Source organism: Mustelus asterias, chromosome 23 (assembly GCF_964213995.1).
Source record: "Mustelus asterias chromosome 23, sMusAst1.hap1.1, whole genome shotgun sequence".
NCBI classification, from domain to species: domain Eukaryota; kingdom Metazoa; phylum Chordata; class Chondrichthyes; order Carcharhiniformes; family Triakidae; genus Mustelus; species Mustelus asterias.
The window spans coordinates 25339212-25356946 of NC_135823.1; the positions used below are offsets into that span (position 1 = coordinate 25339212).

The window sequence follows — 17735 nt, forward strand, 5'->3', positions numbered from 1 at the left end:
GCGAAGCCCGTTGAGCCAAAGCCCTTCAGCTCTCACTCTGCTTCCTGCTCACTCCGCTGCACGCTACAACGCTGCCCGCTGAATACTGCGGCCTGCTTTTAAACCTCCCGCACGCTAAAAAAAAAAACACTCCAAAAAACCCTTCCCAGAACATCCTGCAGCCTATCCGGTTTACAGTTTGAAACTTTAAAAAATAAAGCCCGCAAAAATGTAATTTAAAAGGTCAATTTCTCACCCTAGCACTCCTGCAACAAATCGCTCCTCCTTGCCTCGCTGCAGAAGAACAATGACCTTTCCCTCAGAGGAATTTGTCCCAATTTAAATAATTTCCAGCAGCAAGCTTTTATAATTTTAAAACTAATTATTATTTATTATCACACACTTTCCCCAGAGTTTTAATAGTGTCTCAAACATACTATCCCCCTGACACTAAGGGGCAATTTAGCATGGCCAATCCATCTGGACTGTGGGAGGAAACCAAAGCACCCGGAGGAAATCCATGCAGACATAGGGAGAACTCCACACAGACAGTGACCCAAGCCAGGAACTGAACCCGGGTCCCTGGCACTGTGAGGACTGTGCCACCATGCCGCTGTGTCAAATTCAGAAATCTAGCCAAACATCTCCAGAAAAACTTCAGAATACTTCATGACATTCCACAATAGCAGGATGTCTTGCTCACAAGTTGGGTGCCTGGCACTTTAAACATCTAGTACCTCTGGGCCCATTTTGCAACTGAATACTTGATCTTCAGCGATTGATATACAATTTTGTTTAATGTGTCTACACGTAGTTCAAATTTGGAAAATAGGTTCCACATCAGCAGGTAGGGCTAGGTGACATCATATCACCAAGCACTTCTGGTGCTTGCAGAAGGTGCACAGCTCAAGTGTTCTTCTCAAGATGGTGCACAATGTGGGCTACACTGTAAGCAACCGACAGCACAGTTTGCACTCCTAGGAGGGTGATGGCTTCTCTAGCACTGTCATAAGCAGCGCTACTGAAGGAGGAGCCCAAGACTCCGAAAGCTTGTGCTGCCAAATAAACCTGTTGGACTTTAACCTGGTGTTGTGAGACTTCTTACTGGTAAATCAATCAACAGTGGCATTCAATCCCACTGTTTTGTGATGAGTGTAACTATTTTAGGTGTCTGGGCTGTCAATGAGGAAAGGGGCAAAGACTCTGGATACCTAACTCTCATATAAAGGAGAATTGAACATTCAAGTCACTGAGAGTAATGTCTTCATAAATGAAAGAGCCACAACAAAGTCAATTTGGGCAAAAAAAAAGAGTAAAATGGAATAAGGTTACAGATTCCTTGAAACATTAACTGAATAATCATTCTTGTGTGTCATGGACGTAGTTTGTGTTTATTCTTGTCTGTGATAAAAGTGCTTTCATGTGCGAGGTTAATGTGACCTTTCCCTCAGAGGAATTTGTCCCAATTTAAATAATTTCCAGCAGCAAGCTTTTGTAATTTAAAAACTAATTATTATTTATTATCACACACTTTCCCCAGAGTTTTAATACAGTGTCTCAAACATACTATCAGACACAAAACAAATAGAGAACTGATGCTGCAGTCCGGTAAAAAAAACAGGCCTAGAAATTTGATGACACTGTGCCAATTTTGCAGGACTAAAGAGTCTATGCTATAAATACAATGGGCAGGAAATGCGTGCTCATTATAAACTCAGTGTGCCACTCATCATGTTGCAGACATCAAAAAAGGTATCATGGGCCCATGACCGAAAAAGGCAATAGTAGGGTTAGCACCTGTTTGAGTCACTGTGATACTGGTTTGCCTAGAGGCAGTTGGTAACCAATGCTTCATTTAGGAAAATTAGGTGTGGGGCTGGATTCCATAAAAGGACTGCTGTTATATGAATGCAGAGGCAGGAGGATTGGGACTGCTCTTCCCAAGCCCATATTAGAACTGATTGCCAGCCACACCCTAGAATCACAAACTCAATCACTCCCAATCACCATCATCACCTTCCTGCCCAATTGTCCCCCCTTCCAGGCGAACCACCCCAGCCCTTCAAATTCTCAAGCTCAACAGCAAGAGCAAAGACATGCCGTTGTCACTGGAAACAGACCGCCTAGCCTCAGTTCCAATCCCCTTCCCTGCAGTTACCACAGGCTAAACTTAATCAAGCAGAAACTCAATGTTCTATATGATCCTGAGCTGAGCTTCCAGCTTAAGCTGAGATCCAGATCACCCATTTTAACTTCAACTGTTGGCAAGAAGCTCAATGACAAAACCTTCAACTCAACATTCACCTACACAATCTCGTTTACCAGCTTTCCGAATTCTGCCCAAAAAACAACAACTCCTTTATCCTGCTTATCATCCTACACCAATGCCATCCCCCATATCTTTGTTGGCTTCCCAATTCCCAATAGATTAATTTCAAAATCAGTGTTCTCATTTTTAACTTCGTCTCTGGCCTTAATTCCACATTATGCAAGCAACCTCTTCCAGCCCTACAAGCCATCTTGCATCCTTTGCTCTGCAGACTTTCGTCTGCTGTATAATATCGCCCATTCCCTTCACTCCACCGTAGCAGCAGAGCTTTCAGCCATCAAATATATGCCACATGAAATTCTATTCCTCAATCCTCCATCGTGCATTAACTTTTTTTTAAATGCCAAAAAAACTTCAACATCTTCTTTAAACACCCCTACATAAGTGTTTAATTTGTTGTGCCAGATTAAAATTGATTTCACTGGTGATGAAGTTCAAGCTGAGAACACAGCCAAGTAATTTGCAAAGCAGCAATATTAGATGATAAATGAACCATTATGTTTACATTACAAATAAATTTAATGTGTGTATGCTGAAACTATGTTATTTAATCCTTGTATCAAATAATACTGCACAAGTTAGATTCATAAATATGTAACTTCTTACCAGATTGATAGTATCGAACACCTGTACCTCCCCGATTGTTGCACTTCCAGGATAAGCAAGGTAGCAATTATCATTATTAATGGAAAGTGCACATAGCCCTGAAAATAACAAAATTGTCTTGAATTTCATAAATACTTCAGGATTAAATATACATTGCAGTGTGGGGGAGTGGGAGGACATCATATTTCTGCACTTAAGCTAACTAATGAGAATTCCAGAATAAAACAATGCAGCGCAATTTATAATCTATCCAAAACTGTAAAAACCTTGAGAACACAAAGATACTTCTGTTCTCACCTTGCTCAATTAGGTCACTGCCCTCAGCAAACTCCTTCAAAATCCAGCAATAAAAGAGTTCAAAGTCATAAGACAGTGCAATAAAACAAATCTGAACAGTACAATGCTGATTATATGTATGAACAGAAGTTATTGTTGGGTTGGGAGCCTGATTTGCTTGGTATTTGTTTTGCTGTCTACATGCTGTGCTTAACTCTCAACTTTTAAGTAATATTTGAGGTAGTCAGTATTGTTCAATTAAGAGTGATTTGATGTATTTTTATGTATGAATTTTAGCCAACAAGTAGGATAAACACTTCATATGGATAATTTTCTCATGTAATATGTTGGACACTGTTTTTAATTAAATAGGTTAATTGCTGTTGTTGGCTGAAAAATATATGCTTACAACTCTAAAAGAAACCTGGTACATAAAGTCACTACCCCACTTTTTGGTATTAAAGCTGGTATTTACAGTGTAGGAATTACCTGAGGGGTTTGGTGGCGTTTCTCGGATGGTATGCAGTACTTTCATATCTCGGATATTGTGAATGTACAAACTCTCTTCCAAGCATACTATCAATCGCTACACGAAAGAAAACAAGTCAATATTAGCCTTGGAGAATCGCAACAGCAAATCAAAACTAATTTAATACACCCTAGTGTTTTAAAATCAAAGAGAATTCTATCCTCAAAACTTTTCTTTAACAGTGAATGGGGTTGGGGGCGCAATTATTGAAGGTTTGAGGAGGAATCATATGTGAGGTGTGAGCTATAAATCATTACACCCTCCACAGGTGTAATGATTTCATCTTACTAACCACTTTAAATGTCAGCATGCCAAGTATAGTCAAGCTACTGTCAAATTACAACAACAAAAACAGAAAATGCTGGAATATCAGCAGGTCTGACAGCATGTGTGGAGAGAGAACAGCTACATTTCAAATCTGGATGACTCTTCGTCAGAGCTGTAACAAAGAGTCATGCAGACTTGAAACATTAGCCCGGTTCTCTCTCCACAGAGGCTGTCAGACCTGCTGAGATTTTCCAGTATTTTCTGTTTTTGTTTCAGATTCCAGCATCCTCAGTAATTTGCTTTTATCTACTGTCAAGGTTCACCTGGACACAACATTGTTCCAATGAATGTCCCATGGAATACATCTTGATTGCTAAGTATCTTCTGTTGGTTTTGTTTAGACCCGAGTCTATCAACAACATAGGCCAGAATTCTCCAGCTATTCATGCCCCGCCGCTGCTGTCAGAAAGGACGAAGAATATCCATTCTCCAGCCAAATTTCCATTCTCAGCAGCGGGATGGGAGAATCCCGCTGGCATGAATGGCCGGAGAATCCTATCCATAAACTGTAGTTAAAGCTAAACAGCAACAAACGTGAAAGCACTTTGTAAGGGTCTCTAACCAAAGCACATAGATTTAAGGTAACTGGCAAAATAACTTCGGCGCTGAATTGTTATGGTCTATAATGCACTGCTCGAAAGGATGGCGGAAACAGGTTCAAACCTATCTTCCAAAAGAAAATTGAATAAATACTTTAAAAAGGAACAGATTGCTGTGATATGGGGAAAGAACAGGGAGTGGGACTAATTTGATTACTCTTTGAAAGAGTTGGCACAATCACAATGAGTGAAATGACCTTCTTCTGGCTGTTTCATTCTATGATTCAACATGATTGCAACTTCACCATTTGACACTCAAAGAAAAAAAACAGACAAGCACTTAACACAGGCTTCCTGGTAATCAATGGAAAAATAGAAAATTAATGAATTCTCAAAATATTACAAATATTCTTAATTCATGTGGATATCATGTGTAATTTGTTTATCAATTTCTGTTAATTGCATTCAAATGGTAAGCATTAACTGAGGGCTCAGGAGCAGGTTGAAAGATTGTTAGTTGGAGGTGCATATCATGTGAAATACATCTCTGTAAATAAAAGCTTATAAGTGTATAAAAGATTTGCCCGTCGTATCCTTCACCAAATTCTAACATTATGCACCAATGTCCAATTACCAATTCACAATCTCTGACAGAGAAAATAACCCAGAAACTCTATAATGCATATATTATATGAAAACATAAATTGCGTAGAATGATTACATCTCTTGGTTAGTGATGGTTCAATGAGATAATAAGCTAAAAATCTCCATCATCCATTATTCTCTATGCAATTCACTGGGAAAAGCCTAATAATGATGTGGAGGTGCCGGCGTTGGACTGGGGTGAACACAGTAAGAAGTCTCACAACACCAGGTTAAAGTCCAACAGGTTTATTTGGTAGCAAATACCATAAGCTTTCGGAGGACTGCTCCTTCGTCCATTGATTCGTGACGAAGGAGCAGTGCTCCGAAAGCTTATGGCATTTGCTACCAAATAAACCTGTTGGACTTTAACCTGGTGTTGTGAGACTTCTTACTGCGAAGAGCCTAAAACACAGATCATCACATTATTCGATGCTGGAAATAAAAACAGAAAAGGTTGGAAACATTCAGCAGGTCTGACAACATTTGTGGAGAGAGAAAGAGTTAACATCTCAATCTGTGACCTTTCATAATTGGAAAACTAAAAACATAATAGATTTTGAGTAAATAAAAGGGGGACGGTGAGAAATGAACAAAAGGGTATATCTGTAATAGTGTGGAGGGCAGGAGAGATTAAATGACAAAGGGACAACGTACAAGCCAAAGTGAGTGGTAATGGGACAAGTAACACAACAACATTATAGCAGCAGTAAGCCAAATAGCCCCTTGAGCCTGCTCTGCCATTCAATAAGATCATGGTTCACAAGATATAGGAGCAGAATTAGACCATTCGGCCCATCGAGTCCACTCCGCCATTCGATCATGGCTGACATGCTCCTCATCCCCATTTTCCTACCTTCGCCCCATAACCTTTCAACCCATTACCAATTAAAAATCTGTCTAACTCCTCCTTAAATTTACTCACTGTCCCAGCATCCACCGCACTTTGGGGTAGTGAATTCCACAGATTCACAATCCTTTGGGAGAAGTAGTTTCTCCTCAACTCTGTTTTAAATTTGCTACCCCTTATGCTAAGATTATGACCTCTTGTCCTAGAATGTCCCACCAGCGGACGTATCCACTCCACGTCTACTTTATCCTTTTATCATCTTGTATACCTCAATTTGATCTCCCCTCATTCTTCTAAATTCCAGAGAGTATAGGCCTAAATTGTCAATCTCTCTTCATACAACAAACCCCTCATCTCTGGAATCAATCTAGCGAACCTCCTCTGAACTGCCTCCAATGCCACTGCATCTTTCCTCAAATAAGGGGACCAAAACTGTGCACAATACTCCAGAAGTGGCCTCACCAATGCCTTGTATAGTTGCAACAATACTTCTTTACCTTTATATTCCTATCCTTTAGTTTTAAATGGTAACATTCCATTTGCTTTCTTTATTATCTGCTCTACCTGCATGCTAGTTTTCTATGACCAATGAACGAGGACACCCAGATACCTTTGCACCAGAGCACCCCGAAGTCTCTCCCCATTTAGATAATAAGTTGCCTTCCATTTGTTCGACCAAAATGCACAACCTCACACTTATCCACGTTAAATTCCATCTGCCAGATTTTGCCCCACTCTCCTAACCTATCTATATCCATTTGTAAGGTTTTTATTTCCTCATTGCAACTTACTGTCCCGCCTATTTTTGTGTCATCTGCAAATTTGGCTATAGAGCCTTCTATCCCTGTATCCAAGTCATAAATATAGATTGTAAATAGCTGGGGCCCAAGGACCAAACCCTGTGGCACTCCACTAATTACTTCTTGCCACCCAGAAAAAAACCCATTTATCCCGACTCTCTGTCTTCTGTCCATCAGCCAATCATCTATCCAAGCTAATAAATTATCCATAATCCCATGTGATCTAACCTTGTGAATTAACCTTTTGTGCGGCACCTTATCAAATGCCTTCCGGAAGTCCAGATATACTACATCTACAGGATCCCCATTATCCACTTTGCTTGTTACTTCCTCGAAGAACTCTAGCAAATTAGTCAAACATGATTTGCCTTTCATAAAACCATGCTGACTCTGATAGATAGCGTTTTGATTTTCCAAATGTCCTGATATTACTTCCTTGATAATCGATTCAAACACTTTCCCAATAACAGATGTTAAACTAACTGGTCTGTAATTTCCCAAATTTTGCCTCCCTCCCTTTTTGAATAAGGCCGTTACATTAGCATTTTTCCAATCCATTGGAACCTTTCCTGTGATCAGGGAATTTTGAAATATTATAAACAATGGATCCACCATCTCCGTCGCCACTTCCTTTAATACCCTAGGATGTAGGCCATCAGGCCCAGGAGACTTATCTGCCCTCAGTCCCAATAGTTTGCGGAGTACCTTTTCCCTATCGATGTTAAATGTTCTATGTTCTACCCTTTCTATTACCTCTGACTTGCCCATTCCTATAGGAATGGTACTAATGTCCTCCACCGTGAAAACTGAGGCAAAGTATTGATTTAGCATCTCTGCCATTTCAGTGCTCCCCACTATTAACTCTCCGGTTTCATCTTCCAAGGGACCAACATTCACCCAAGTGACTCTCTTCCCTCTTATATACCTATAGAAGTTTTTGCTATCCTTCTTGATATTTTGCGCTAGTTTTCTTTTGTAATTTACCTTGGCTCTTTTTATTACTTTTTTAGTATCCTTTGTTTATGTCTGAAAGTTTCCCAATCTTCCAGCCTGCCACTGGCCTTTGCAATATGGTATACCTTAGATCAGTGGATCTTAGTCTAAGCTCCACTTTCTAGGCTAGTCCCCATAAGCCTCGACTCCCCTTTAGTTCAAAAATCCATCTATTTCAGCCTTGAATATATTCAATGATTCTGCCCCCATACTTCTCTGGGGTTTAGAATTCCAAAGATTCTTGGCCCTCAGAGACAAAATTCCTCCTAGTCTCCATTTTAAATGGGTGACCCCTTGTGAAAATATGCTCCAAATTCTGAATTCTCTCTTGAGGGAAACATCCACAACTACCTTGGGGTTTAACAGGTTAGATGCTGCAAGAGGGAGTCATTGGGCTTATAGCGAATATTGGTTGTTAGCCTATCCTCAAGGGAGGGAAAGAAAGAGCCGGAGATAGACCATGCGAAGGTGAGAGAAGGATGGAAACCAGAAAAGAAGTTGAAGAAGACTGATGAAGTAGGGCTGGAACAAGAAATGTTCCATGAACCCCACACAAAAAAAAAACAGGCATACGTATGACCCATGTGTGTCCACACTGCAACACTATTCATTTGGAGGAAATGAGTGGAATTGAAGGAGAAGTGGATCTGTGAAAAAGGAGTGCCAAAGGCATTAAAAGGTAGGAGACCTGGGAAAATTGGCCAATTCTCTCTGGTGCTTTTAGTCACCGCTCTCATTATGTTTATGTTATTAACTACCCCCTCCCCCTGCTACGGCCCTAGAGGTGACTCGTCCTGTTGAGTTCATCAAATGACAACTAGCTTTGCAAGGTTTACAAGTTTTTAACAACACTTTTTGAGTATTTATTCAGTACATGAATTGCTTTTGATCCATTAAAAGAAGAAATGCAGCAAAACATTCAGGAACATTCAGCAACGGGCATTGGCAACTAGGCAACTTGAAATGGCACTGGCGTTCAGGGAAGGACTAGTGTTAGGCAGGATCAACAAAGGGAAAATAAGTGAGACATACCAGCAGTTGAGCACAGAAGGAGGCTCAGAGTGACTCAAAGAATGCCAAACAAGAAAATTGTTTTTGCACAAGTTTGGTGAGTGATACTATGAAGGAAATCACTACAATACCATGCTTAGAAGTGAAGCCAGAAGGACTGAGAGGCATGTAAGCCTAAACAAGTTTGTGACAAGACATATGTAATTAAAATATGATGGGAAGTGTTACACTGAAGGAAGTGTATGCTTATTTAAGATTTTAAGCATATTTTAGTTATGTTTAAGCAAGACTAAACCCGCAAGTCCTGCCACAACCCAATGGATGGCTTTGAAAAGTTATGCCACAGATCCTCACCTGTCTATTTAGTTTGACTGCCAGGATCGTATTGGAATAACTGTAATTGCAGATCTCTGTTCCTTTCTTAAAGTGACAAACCTTCAACTTTCTGGGTGCTTTAAGGCTCACAATAGCTACTAGACTGCTGGAAAACAGCCGTTCCACAATACATACGTCTTCTGTGTCAGCTGTAAGTAGACATTGAGTAAAAGAAAAGTCACATTAAACAACTGTGATGAAATGTAAAAACTGCTGGAAAATAAATTTTATTCAGTGACGTGTAATCAACAGCAGCTCACTTAGCTGATTTCTCTCCCAAAAAGACATTCCATTACTCATTATTGTATTTCAATTAATAAACACAAGAATTATATTTATCAGGGCATGTGCTTATATTACATTTTCTATTTAAAAATTCCCAGGTCAAAGGACATTATCTTACAATATAACTTTCCCCCAGCCAGGTCTGTGAACTAACAATAGTCAAATAGATTGCCTGCTGTACACAATTATCGTTGGCACAGGTCTCACAAAATTGCACTCACAATATCATTCATCTGTCAAAGTGTAGATGTGCATCCTTGAACAATTTCCTTTCTTTATATATTTTCTTTGCAAAGTGACAGAGAGGAAATGCATGCTACAAGTATTGTTTATATAAGCAGATTTTTAAAAAAATCTAGAGCATACTCATTACACTGTTACAGATGCAAAAAATTGATCTTAAACAGTCTGGCCTTGCAGCCTGGGTTCTTCTAATGGGAGCGTAAAATTTACTATCTACTGATTTCCAATTCACCTGAAGAATTTACACACAATCATCCATAATTCCAAGAAATCATACCGACATACTTGAGCACTCAGTTTAAATTGGCAGGCCAGATTAACTGAATGTCACAGTCATTCCACAGACCCATAACATCACAGACGATCTGCTCCTATAAGAGCTTCCTTCTGCTTACTGTGATGTTCTTGATGTAAACTATTATTTGCAGTCTCAAGCCAGCTTCCAGTATGAGTAATGTTCACACTTAAAACTGTCCAACGGATTTGATTCAGGTGGGTCAGGGAGAGGTTTAGTACAAGCGGAATTTCAAACGTTGTGCACGGTGTAGTGTTTCGTAGGTTTGAGTAAAAATGCATTGTGGCACTGCCTAAGCTTTACTCTGCACCTAAAAATTCACGTTAAACCTCAATCTGGAACTAACTAAAATGCTGGCCAGAGGCAAGCATTGCAGTGCTGCCCATACCCTGGCTCACATCAAATCCCTTTCACCCATCATCCCTGTGTTTACTGATTTACATTGGGTCCTGGAATATCTTAAATTTCTTATCCTTCTATTCAAATCCCTCCATGAACTCACTGCTCCGAGCTCTATGCATTCATCTAATTCTAATCTCTTGTACATCTGATTTCCTTTGCTGACCATTGGTGGCTTTGGCTTCAGCCACCTAAGCTCTAACTTATGAAATTCCCTCCCTAGCCCTCTGTACCCCTCTCCCCATAAGATGCTCTTTAAAATCCACCATTCTGGCCAACCTATAGTCACCTTTTCTAACCTCTTTGATGTGGACGTAGGTCAAAGTTTGTCTGATAACACTCTGGTGAAATGTTGTGGGACATTTTGTTAAAGATGATAAATAAATCCAAGTTCTTGCTATTTGTAGGAATTGCAGTACTGGATGAGTTGACAGAAGATCATGCCATAAAGAGACTTAAACACAGGGATGACCATTTTGAAATATGATACAATAGGGGACCACTGTAGATCAGTGAATGCAATGATGATGGATTAATGTGTGAATCAGACACTTGGAGCAGGGATAGAGCAAAGGCAGCAGTGTTTGCTGAATGTGCTGAAATTTACAGAGGGTGGAGAATGGGAGGGTGGTCAGGAGCATTGGAATAGTTGAGCCTGGAAGTGGCAACGGAATGGATTAGGATTCAATGGAAGATAGGCCAAGGAGACAGGCAATGCGATGGATGTAGAAGCAAGCAGGCTTTAAGGGGGAGATCAGATTATTGAATATGATGATCAGTCATGATCATAACAAATGGAGGAGCAGTCTCAAAGAGCTTCTAGTTTCTATGTTTCAAAATTCCTACAAGCTTTCCTAAAAAAAGGGGCAGCATGGACAAGTTGGGCTGAAGGGCTTGTTTCCATGCTGTAAACTCTATGACTCCAAGCACGGCCTCCCTCATAGAATAGAATCATAGAATCCCTACACTACAGAAGGAAGCCATTCGGCCCATCAAGCCTGTACCAACAACAATCCCGTAACCCTCATATTTACCATGCTACCATGACAGTAAGGATCAATTTAGCATGGTCAATCAATCTAATCCACACATCTTTGGTCTGTGGGAGGAAACCGGAGCACCCGAGGGAAACCCACACAGACAAGGGGAGAATGTGTACATAAGAACATAAGAAATAGGAGCAGGAGTAGGCCATCTAGCCCCTCGAGCCTGCCCCGCCATTCAATAAGATCATGGCTGATCTGACGTGGATCAGTACCACTTACCCGCCTGATCCCCATAACCCTTAATTCCCTTACCGATCAGGAATCCATCCATCCGCGCTTTAAACATATTCAGCGAGGTAGCCTCCACCACCTCAGTGGGCAGAGAATTCCAGAGATTCACCACCCTCTGGGAGAAGTTCCTCCTCAACTCTGTCTTAAACCGACCCCCCTTTATTTTGAGGCTGTGTCCTCTAGTTTTAACTTCCTTACTAAGTGGAAAGAATCTCTCCGCCTCCACCCTATCCAGCCCCCGCATTATCTTATAAGTCTCCATAAGATCCCCCCTCATCCTTCTAAACTCCAACGAGTACAAACCCAATCTCCTCAGCCTCTCCTCATAATCCAAACCCCTCATCTCCGGTATCAACCTGGTGAACCTTCTCTGCACTCCCTCCAATGCCAATATATCCTTCCTCATATAAGGGGACCAATACTGCACACAGTATTCCAGCTGCGGCCTCACCAATGCCCTGTACAGGTGCATCAAGACATCCCTGCTTTTATATTCTATCCCCCTCGCAATATAGGCCAACATCCCATTTGCCTTCTTGATCACCTGTTGTACCTGCAGACTGGGCTTTTGCGTCTCATGCACAAGGACCCCCAGGTCCCTTTGCACGGTAGCATGTTTTAATTTGTTTCCATTGAGATAGTAATCCCATTTGTTATTATTTCCTCCAAAGTGTATAACCTCGCATTTCTCAACGTTATACTCCATTTGCCATATCCTCGCCCACCACTCAGCCTGTCCAAATCTCTCTGCAGATCTTCTCCGTCCTCCACACGATTCACTTTTCCACTTATCTTTGTGTCGTCTGCAAACTTTGTTACCCTACACTCCGTCCCCTCCTCCAGATCATCTATATAAATGGTAAACAGTTGCGGCCCGAGTACCGATCCCTGCGGCACGCCACTAGTTACCTTCCTCCAACCGGAAAAACACCCATTTATTCCGACTCTTTGCTTCCTGTCGGATAGCCAGTCCCCAATCCACTTTAACACACTACCCCCAACTCCGTGTGCCCTAATCTTCTTCAGCAGCCTTTTATGGGGCACCTTATCAAACGCCTTTTGGAAATCCAAAAACACCGCATCCACCGGTTCTCCTCCATCAACCGCCCTAGTCACATCTTCATAAAAATCCAACATGTTCGTCAAGCACGACTTTCCCCTCATGAATCCATGCTGCGTCTGATTGATCGAACCATTTCTATCCAGATGCCCTGCTATCTCCTCTTTAATAATGGATTCCAGCATTTTCCCTACTACAGACGTTAAGCTGACCGGCCTATAGTTACCCGCCTTTTGTCTCCTTCCTTTTTTAAACAGCGGCGTAACATTAGCCGTTTTCCAATCAACCGGCACTACCCCAGAATGCAACGAGTTTTGATAAATAATCACTAACGCATCCACTATTACCTCTGACATTTCTTTCAATACCCTGGGATGCATTCCATCCGGACCCGGGGACTTGTCCACCTTCAGTCCCATTAGTCTACCCAGCACTGCCTCTCTGGTAACATTAATTGTATTAAGTATTTCTCCTGCTGCCAACCCTCTATCGTTAATATTTGGCAAACTATTTGTGTCCTCCACCGTGAAGACCGACACAAAAAACTTATTTAAAGACTCAGCCATATCCTCATTTCCCACTATTAACTCCCCCCTCTCGTCCTCCAAGGGTCCAACATTCACTCTAGCCACTCTATTCCTTTTTATATATTTATAAAATCTTTTACTATCATTTTTTATATTAATTGCTAGCCTAGCTTCATAGTCTATCCTTCCTTTATCGCTTTCTTAGTCTCTCTTTGTTGTTTCTTAAATTTTTCCCAATCACTTGTTTCTCCACTATTTTTGGCCACTCTGTACGCAGCTGTTTTTATTTTAATACTCTCCTTTATTTCCTTCGTTATCCACGGCTGGTTCTCCCTTTTCTTACAATCCTTGTTTTTTGCTGGAATATATTTTTGCTGAGAACTGAAAAGGATCTCCTTAAAAATCCTCCACTGTTCCTCAGCTATCCTACCTGCCAGCCTGCTCTCCCAGTCTACCTTAGCCAATTCATCCCTCATCCTATCATATTTCCCTCTGTTCAAACAGAGGACACTGGTTTGAGACCAAACTTTCTCCTCTTCCATCTGAATCAGAAATTCGACCATATTGTGGTCACTAGACCCAAGAGGGTCCTTCACAATAAGATCCTTAATTCTACCTACCTCGTTACACAATACCAGATCCAAAATAGCTCGTTCCCTCGTCGGTTCCGTAACATGCTGTAAACTCCACATCGACAGTGATCCGAGGCCGGAACTGAACCCAGGTCCCTGGCGCTGTGAGGCAGCAGTGCTAACCACTGTGCCACCATGCCGACCAACGATTTGTTAAATATAAGCATTCCTGCTTCCATAGAGACCAATTTAATTTTTAAAATTATCTTTGATATCTGGCCTCCCCAAAATGAAAACATTTTGATTTGATTTATTGTTGTCACATGTATTGAGATACAGTGAAAAGTATTGTTTCTTGCACGCTATACAGACAAAACATACCATTCATAAAGTACATAGGGGAGAAGGAAAGGAGTGCAGATATAGTTTTACAGTCACAGCTAGGGTGTAGAGAAAGATTTTTTGTATAACATGGCTACAACGGTCTAATTACCTCACTGCCAACACTTGCACTGACCAGAAAGATAATGCACTCTTGAGGAGGGCAATTTGATTTTTACTACATTAATACAGTACAAGGAACATGACAATTTTTACATTTACACTGCATTGTAAACATTGCTTTGGATATTTGCAATTCAAATTGGATCACTTACTGCATTCATAGATCTGTTCTAATTTATCCACCGATGAAAGTGAGAAAAACTTGTAACCCGATTTAGTGCCAACTGCGAGAGACCTATTTTAAAAATTAAAAAAATTATTTTCATTGGAAACTCAAAAGCAGGTCAGTTTTAATCAACGGCTGCTCAAAAATAACAGCTACTTTAATCTAATTATACGGCTGAGGACTGGACTTATCCTGCCACATATGTGGGTCTTTTCCACATTTTGTACTCACCTCCTGTACCTTGGTCCACTCTCACAGCCGAGTTTGAGAACACATTAGGACTGATAAATAGTTTATTCAGTTACTCGCTCAGGATAATGGACAGAACAACCTGTTAATTATTTTAGTTGCTGAAAGCATTCCATTCCTTCATAAATTGCTCTCCCTTCTTCAATGAGTAGCATCACATCAGACTTTGTTTTAGGCTTAAATGATTAAGCAAATTTACTTAACATAAAGATGAGCAAGTGAATCAAATTATTACAGCACATTCATATATTATAGAAATGCTTCTAATTCGTTAGTCAATAAAATATCGAGCTAAATGATGAGACTGCTCTTTGCAAATAACATTTTTGCATTTGTTTTCCCTGGTCTTTCTTACATACAGGATGTACTCTGAATTTTATTTCTTGGAATTTCCAAATTGACTCTCCCAGAGTTGAACAGTACAGATTGTTAAATGTCCTAAAGAAAACTAACTAGTACATCCTGAATTTGGCAAAAAAAACATAACTGCCATACACATGACTAAATAAATCCCACAATCTGCATTTGTACAAAAGTAACATGGATCCTCCCTCGATATTTAAAGTAATTGGCAAAAGAAGCAAAAGCAACATGAGAAAAACCCTTTACATGCAGCTATTTGTTAAGGTCTGGGATGCAGGAGACAGGTTTGATCAAAGCATTCAAAAGAGTATTACCTGAAAAGAAAGAGTGTGCAAGTTTATGGGGGAAATGGTGGAGAAATGACACAAGGTGAATTGCTCATTCACAGACAACTAAGGAAATTCACAACATCTGTATTGACTTAAATGTGGACAAGATTCTAGCTGCAGCCAGTTTTATCTGCTTTAATTCCAACTGATGTTGGAATTAAAGAAACCTTTATAAAGGTAAAACCGGATTCCTCCATTTTGTCACACTCTCCACAACTAGACAAGTTCAATGTCTTGGGACATCACAGACCAACCAACCTTGTCATTGCCTGATATCCAGACACCTGTACTTTCCCAGTCCCTGGAAAGTTGTCACAATCTTCCCAGTTTGTATTACAAAGTACCACATTTGGTGGGTGAGGTAATGCCTTTACCCATGAAACGGATAAAGTGGGAAGCTCTTGGTAAAAGTGAAAGCTCGAGAGCTTCCCACTTTATCCATTTCATGGATAAAGGCATTACCTCACCCACCAAATGTGGTTCTTTGTAATACAAACTGGGAAGATTGTGACAACTTTCCAGGGACTGGAAAAGTACAGGTGTCAGGATATCAGGCAATGACAAGATTGGTTTGTCTGTGATGTCCCCATACTCAAAAACATACCAATACCAACACTCTAGGTCAGTGGAGCAGGAATCCACTGATTTCAGTCCGAATGTTTTTTTTCCTACCGGTATGACTAAATATGCACATCAAGTCAGGGCAAGTGAAGTGAGGTGCATGCTGATTGTACACACGAGTGACTGAGCGTGCTGAGCATTCCTCTGCGTCCAAAATATAAATATTTCTTTTGTTTTTGCCATTTGAAGTTAATGACAGTTCTATTAATATAGATTAAGTATGTTCTATAAATTATAAGATATTAAGTGTATTAAGTGTATTTAATCTAATTCATGATATCATGGTTAATGAACAAGCCCAATTTCAATCTTGCAGCCCCACTGAGATGAAAGAGGCCCACTCATTGGAGCAAAAGACAACAAATAATAGACTTCTCACAAACCAGGAATGCACTCAACTATATTTACGTCCATTTTTAAACCATGAAAGTAGAAAAGCGCAAGGTCAATGTGACCTGAAAGGCAGAGGTCAGTTAGCAAATCATACACTTTCTTAATCCCTGGATAAAACTGCAACTTTATCTCAAGACCTCAATAAAATATGGAACATTCTAAACAACAGGAAAATAAAGATCCTTGGCAGGAAGCTGTTGAATAGTGGCATCATCAAGTAAAGGGTTCACAGGCTGAATGAACTCTTTACAACACAATTGCTGGACCTTACTGAGGCAAAACAAAATTGTGTTGTCTACTCAATTCTAGTCAAATCAAGTCCAATAAGTGGATATTTTAATGACAATATTATGAAGAGGTTGTTGCACAGGGTCATTTTTTTCAGCACTGTCGGGGAGCAGTGGTAGTTTTAAGTAGTCAGTTTGCGCATTGTTGGATATTAGAAATAAAGTACAGATTCGAGTTTAGTGTTTTTGTGTAAGAAAGGGTAAAACTCTAGGTAGATTTACGTTAAACAAAGTATTGGGTTTTTTGGTTTCATTGTGCTTAGAGAGTTTACGATGTGAAAAGTAAGTAAGAGGTTGGAGAAAGAATAAACTGTTGCTTAGCAACCAGGGACATCCTTAAGAAGAAAGACCTCGTCAGTGTAATTTAACTGAACCCAGAGCAGAAGGGGTTTGACAGTGAGTGAGGGAACAGCTCTGCCAAAAGCAGAAAAGCAATACAATGGAGCAATGGGCAAGAAAGCAAACTACAGAAACTAAAGAACAGCTATGGAAACTAGCTAATGAAAAGAGAAGTTTCCTGGAAGACTGAAGTAAAAAGGAAAACAGGAACTGGAATTTGACACTAACGTTAAAGCATAACTGTAAAGTGCTGACTGGGTCAAATTGGCTCGGGAGAAGCAAGATATCTGAAGCAATCGTAAGGTTGGTGTCCTTGCTGTAGTCTGTGAAACAATAGTAGTCTACGGGGGCTGAGTATTTGAGAGATTACGTGGAAGTTTGAACACACATGATAATTCAAGACAGAGAAATACTGAAACTAGTGTTGAAAATTCTGATAGTGGTTCTTTGTTGAAAACAGCTGAGAAAAAGCACTGTATGAACGAAGTTTCTAAGGCGAGTTTGGAAACACTTTTGTGGAAGCCTGAGTCCAGAGAGGCCAGTTGGCTCACAATATAATCATCTGGGGGC

At 40.4% G+C, this 17735-nt stretch overlaps 1 protein-coding gene across 1 annotated transcript in view; it reads right to left on the reverse strand.

Annotated features, from left to right (window-relative positions):
- The window catches only part of wipi2 (WD repeat domain, phosphoinositide interacting 2), a 66574-nt gene that overhangs the window by 24328 nt on the left and 24511 nt on the right, over positions 1 to 17735 (reverse strand). Inside the window, exons 2-5 of the mRNA XM_078240148.1 lie at positions 14571 to 14653; positions 9236 to 9405; positions 3680 to 3776; positions 2915 to 3012 (exon numbers count right to left, since the gene is read on the reverse strand). Coding sequence (XP_078096274.1) covers positions 2915 to 3012; positions 3680 to 3776; positions 9236 to 9405; positions 14571 to 14653 — 448 coding nt within the window. The remainder of the gene's footprint in view (positions 1 to 2914; positions 3013 to 3679; positions 3777 to 9235; positions 9406 to 14570; positions 14654 to 17735) is intronic.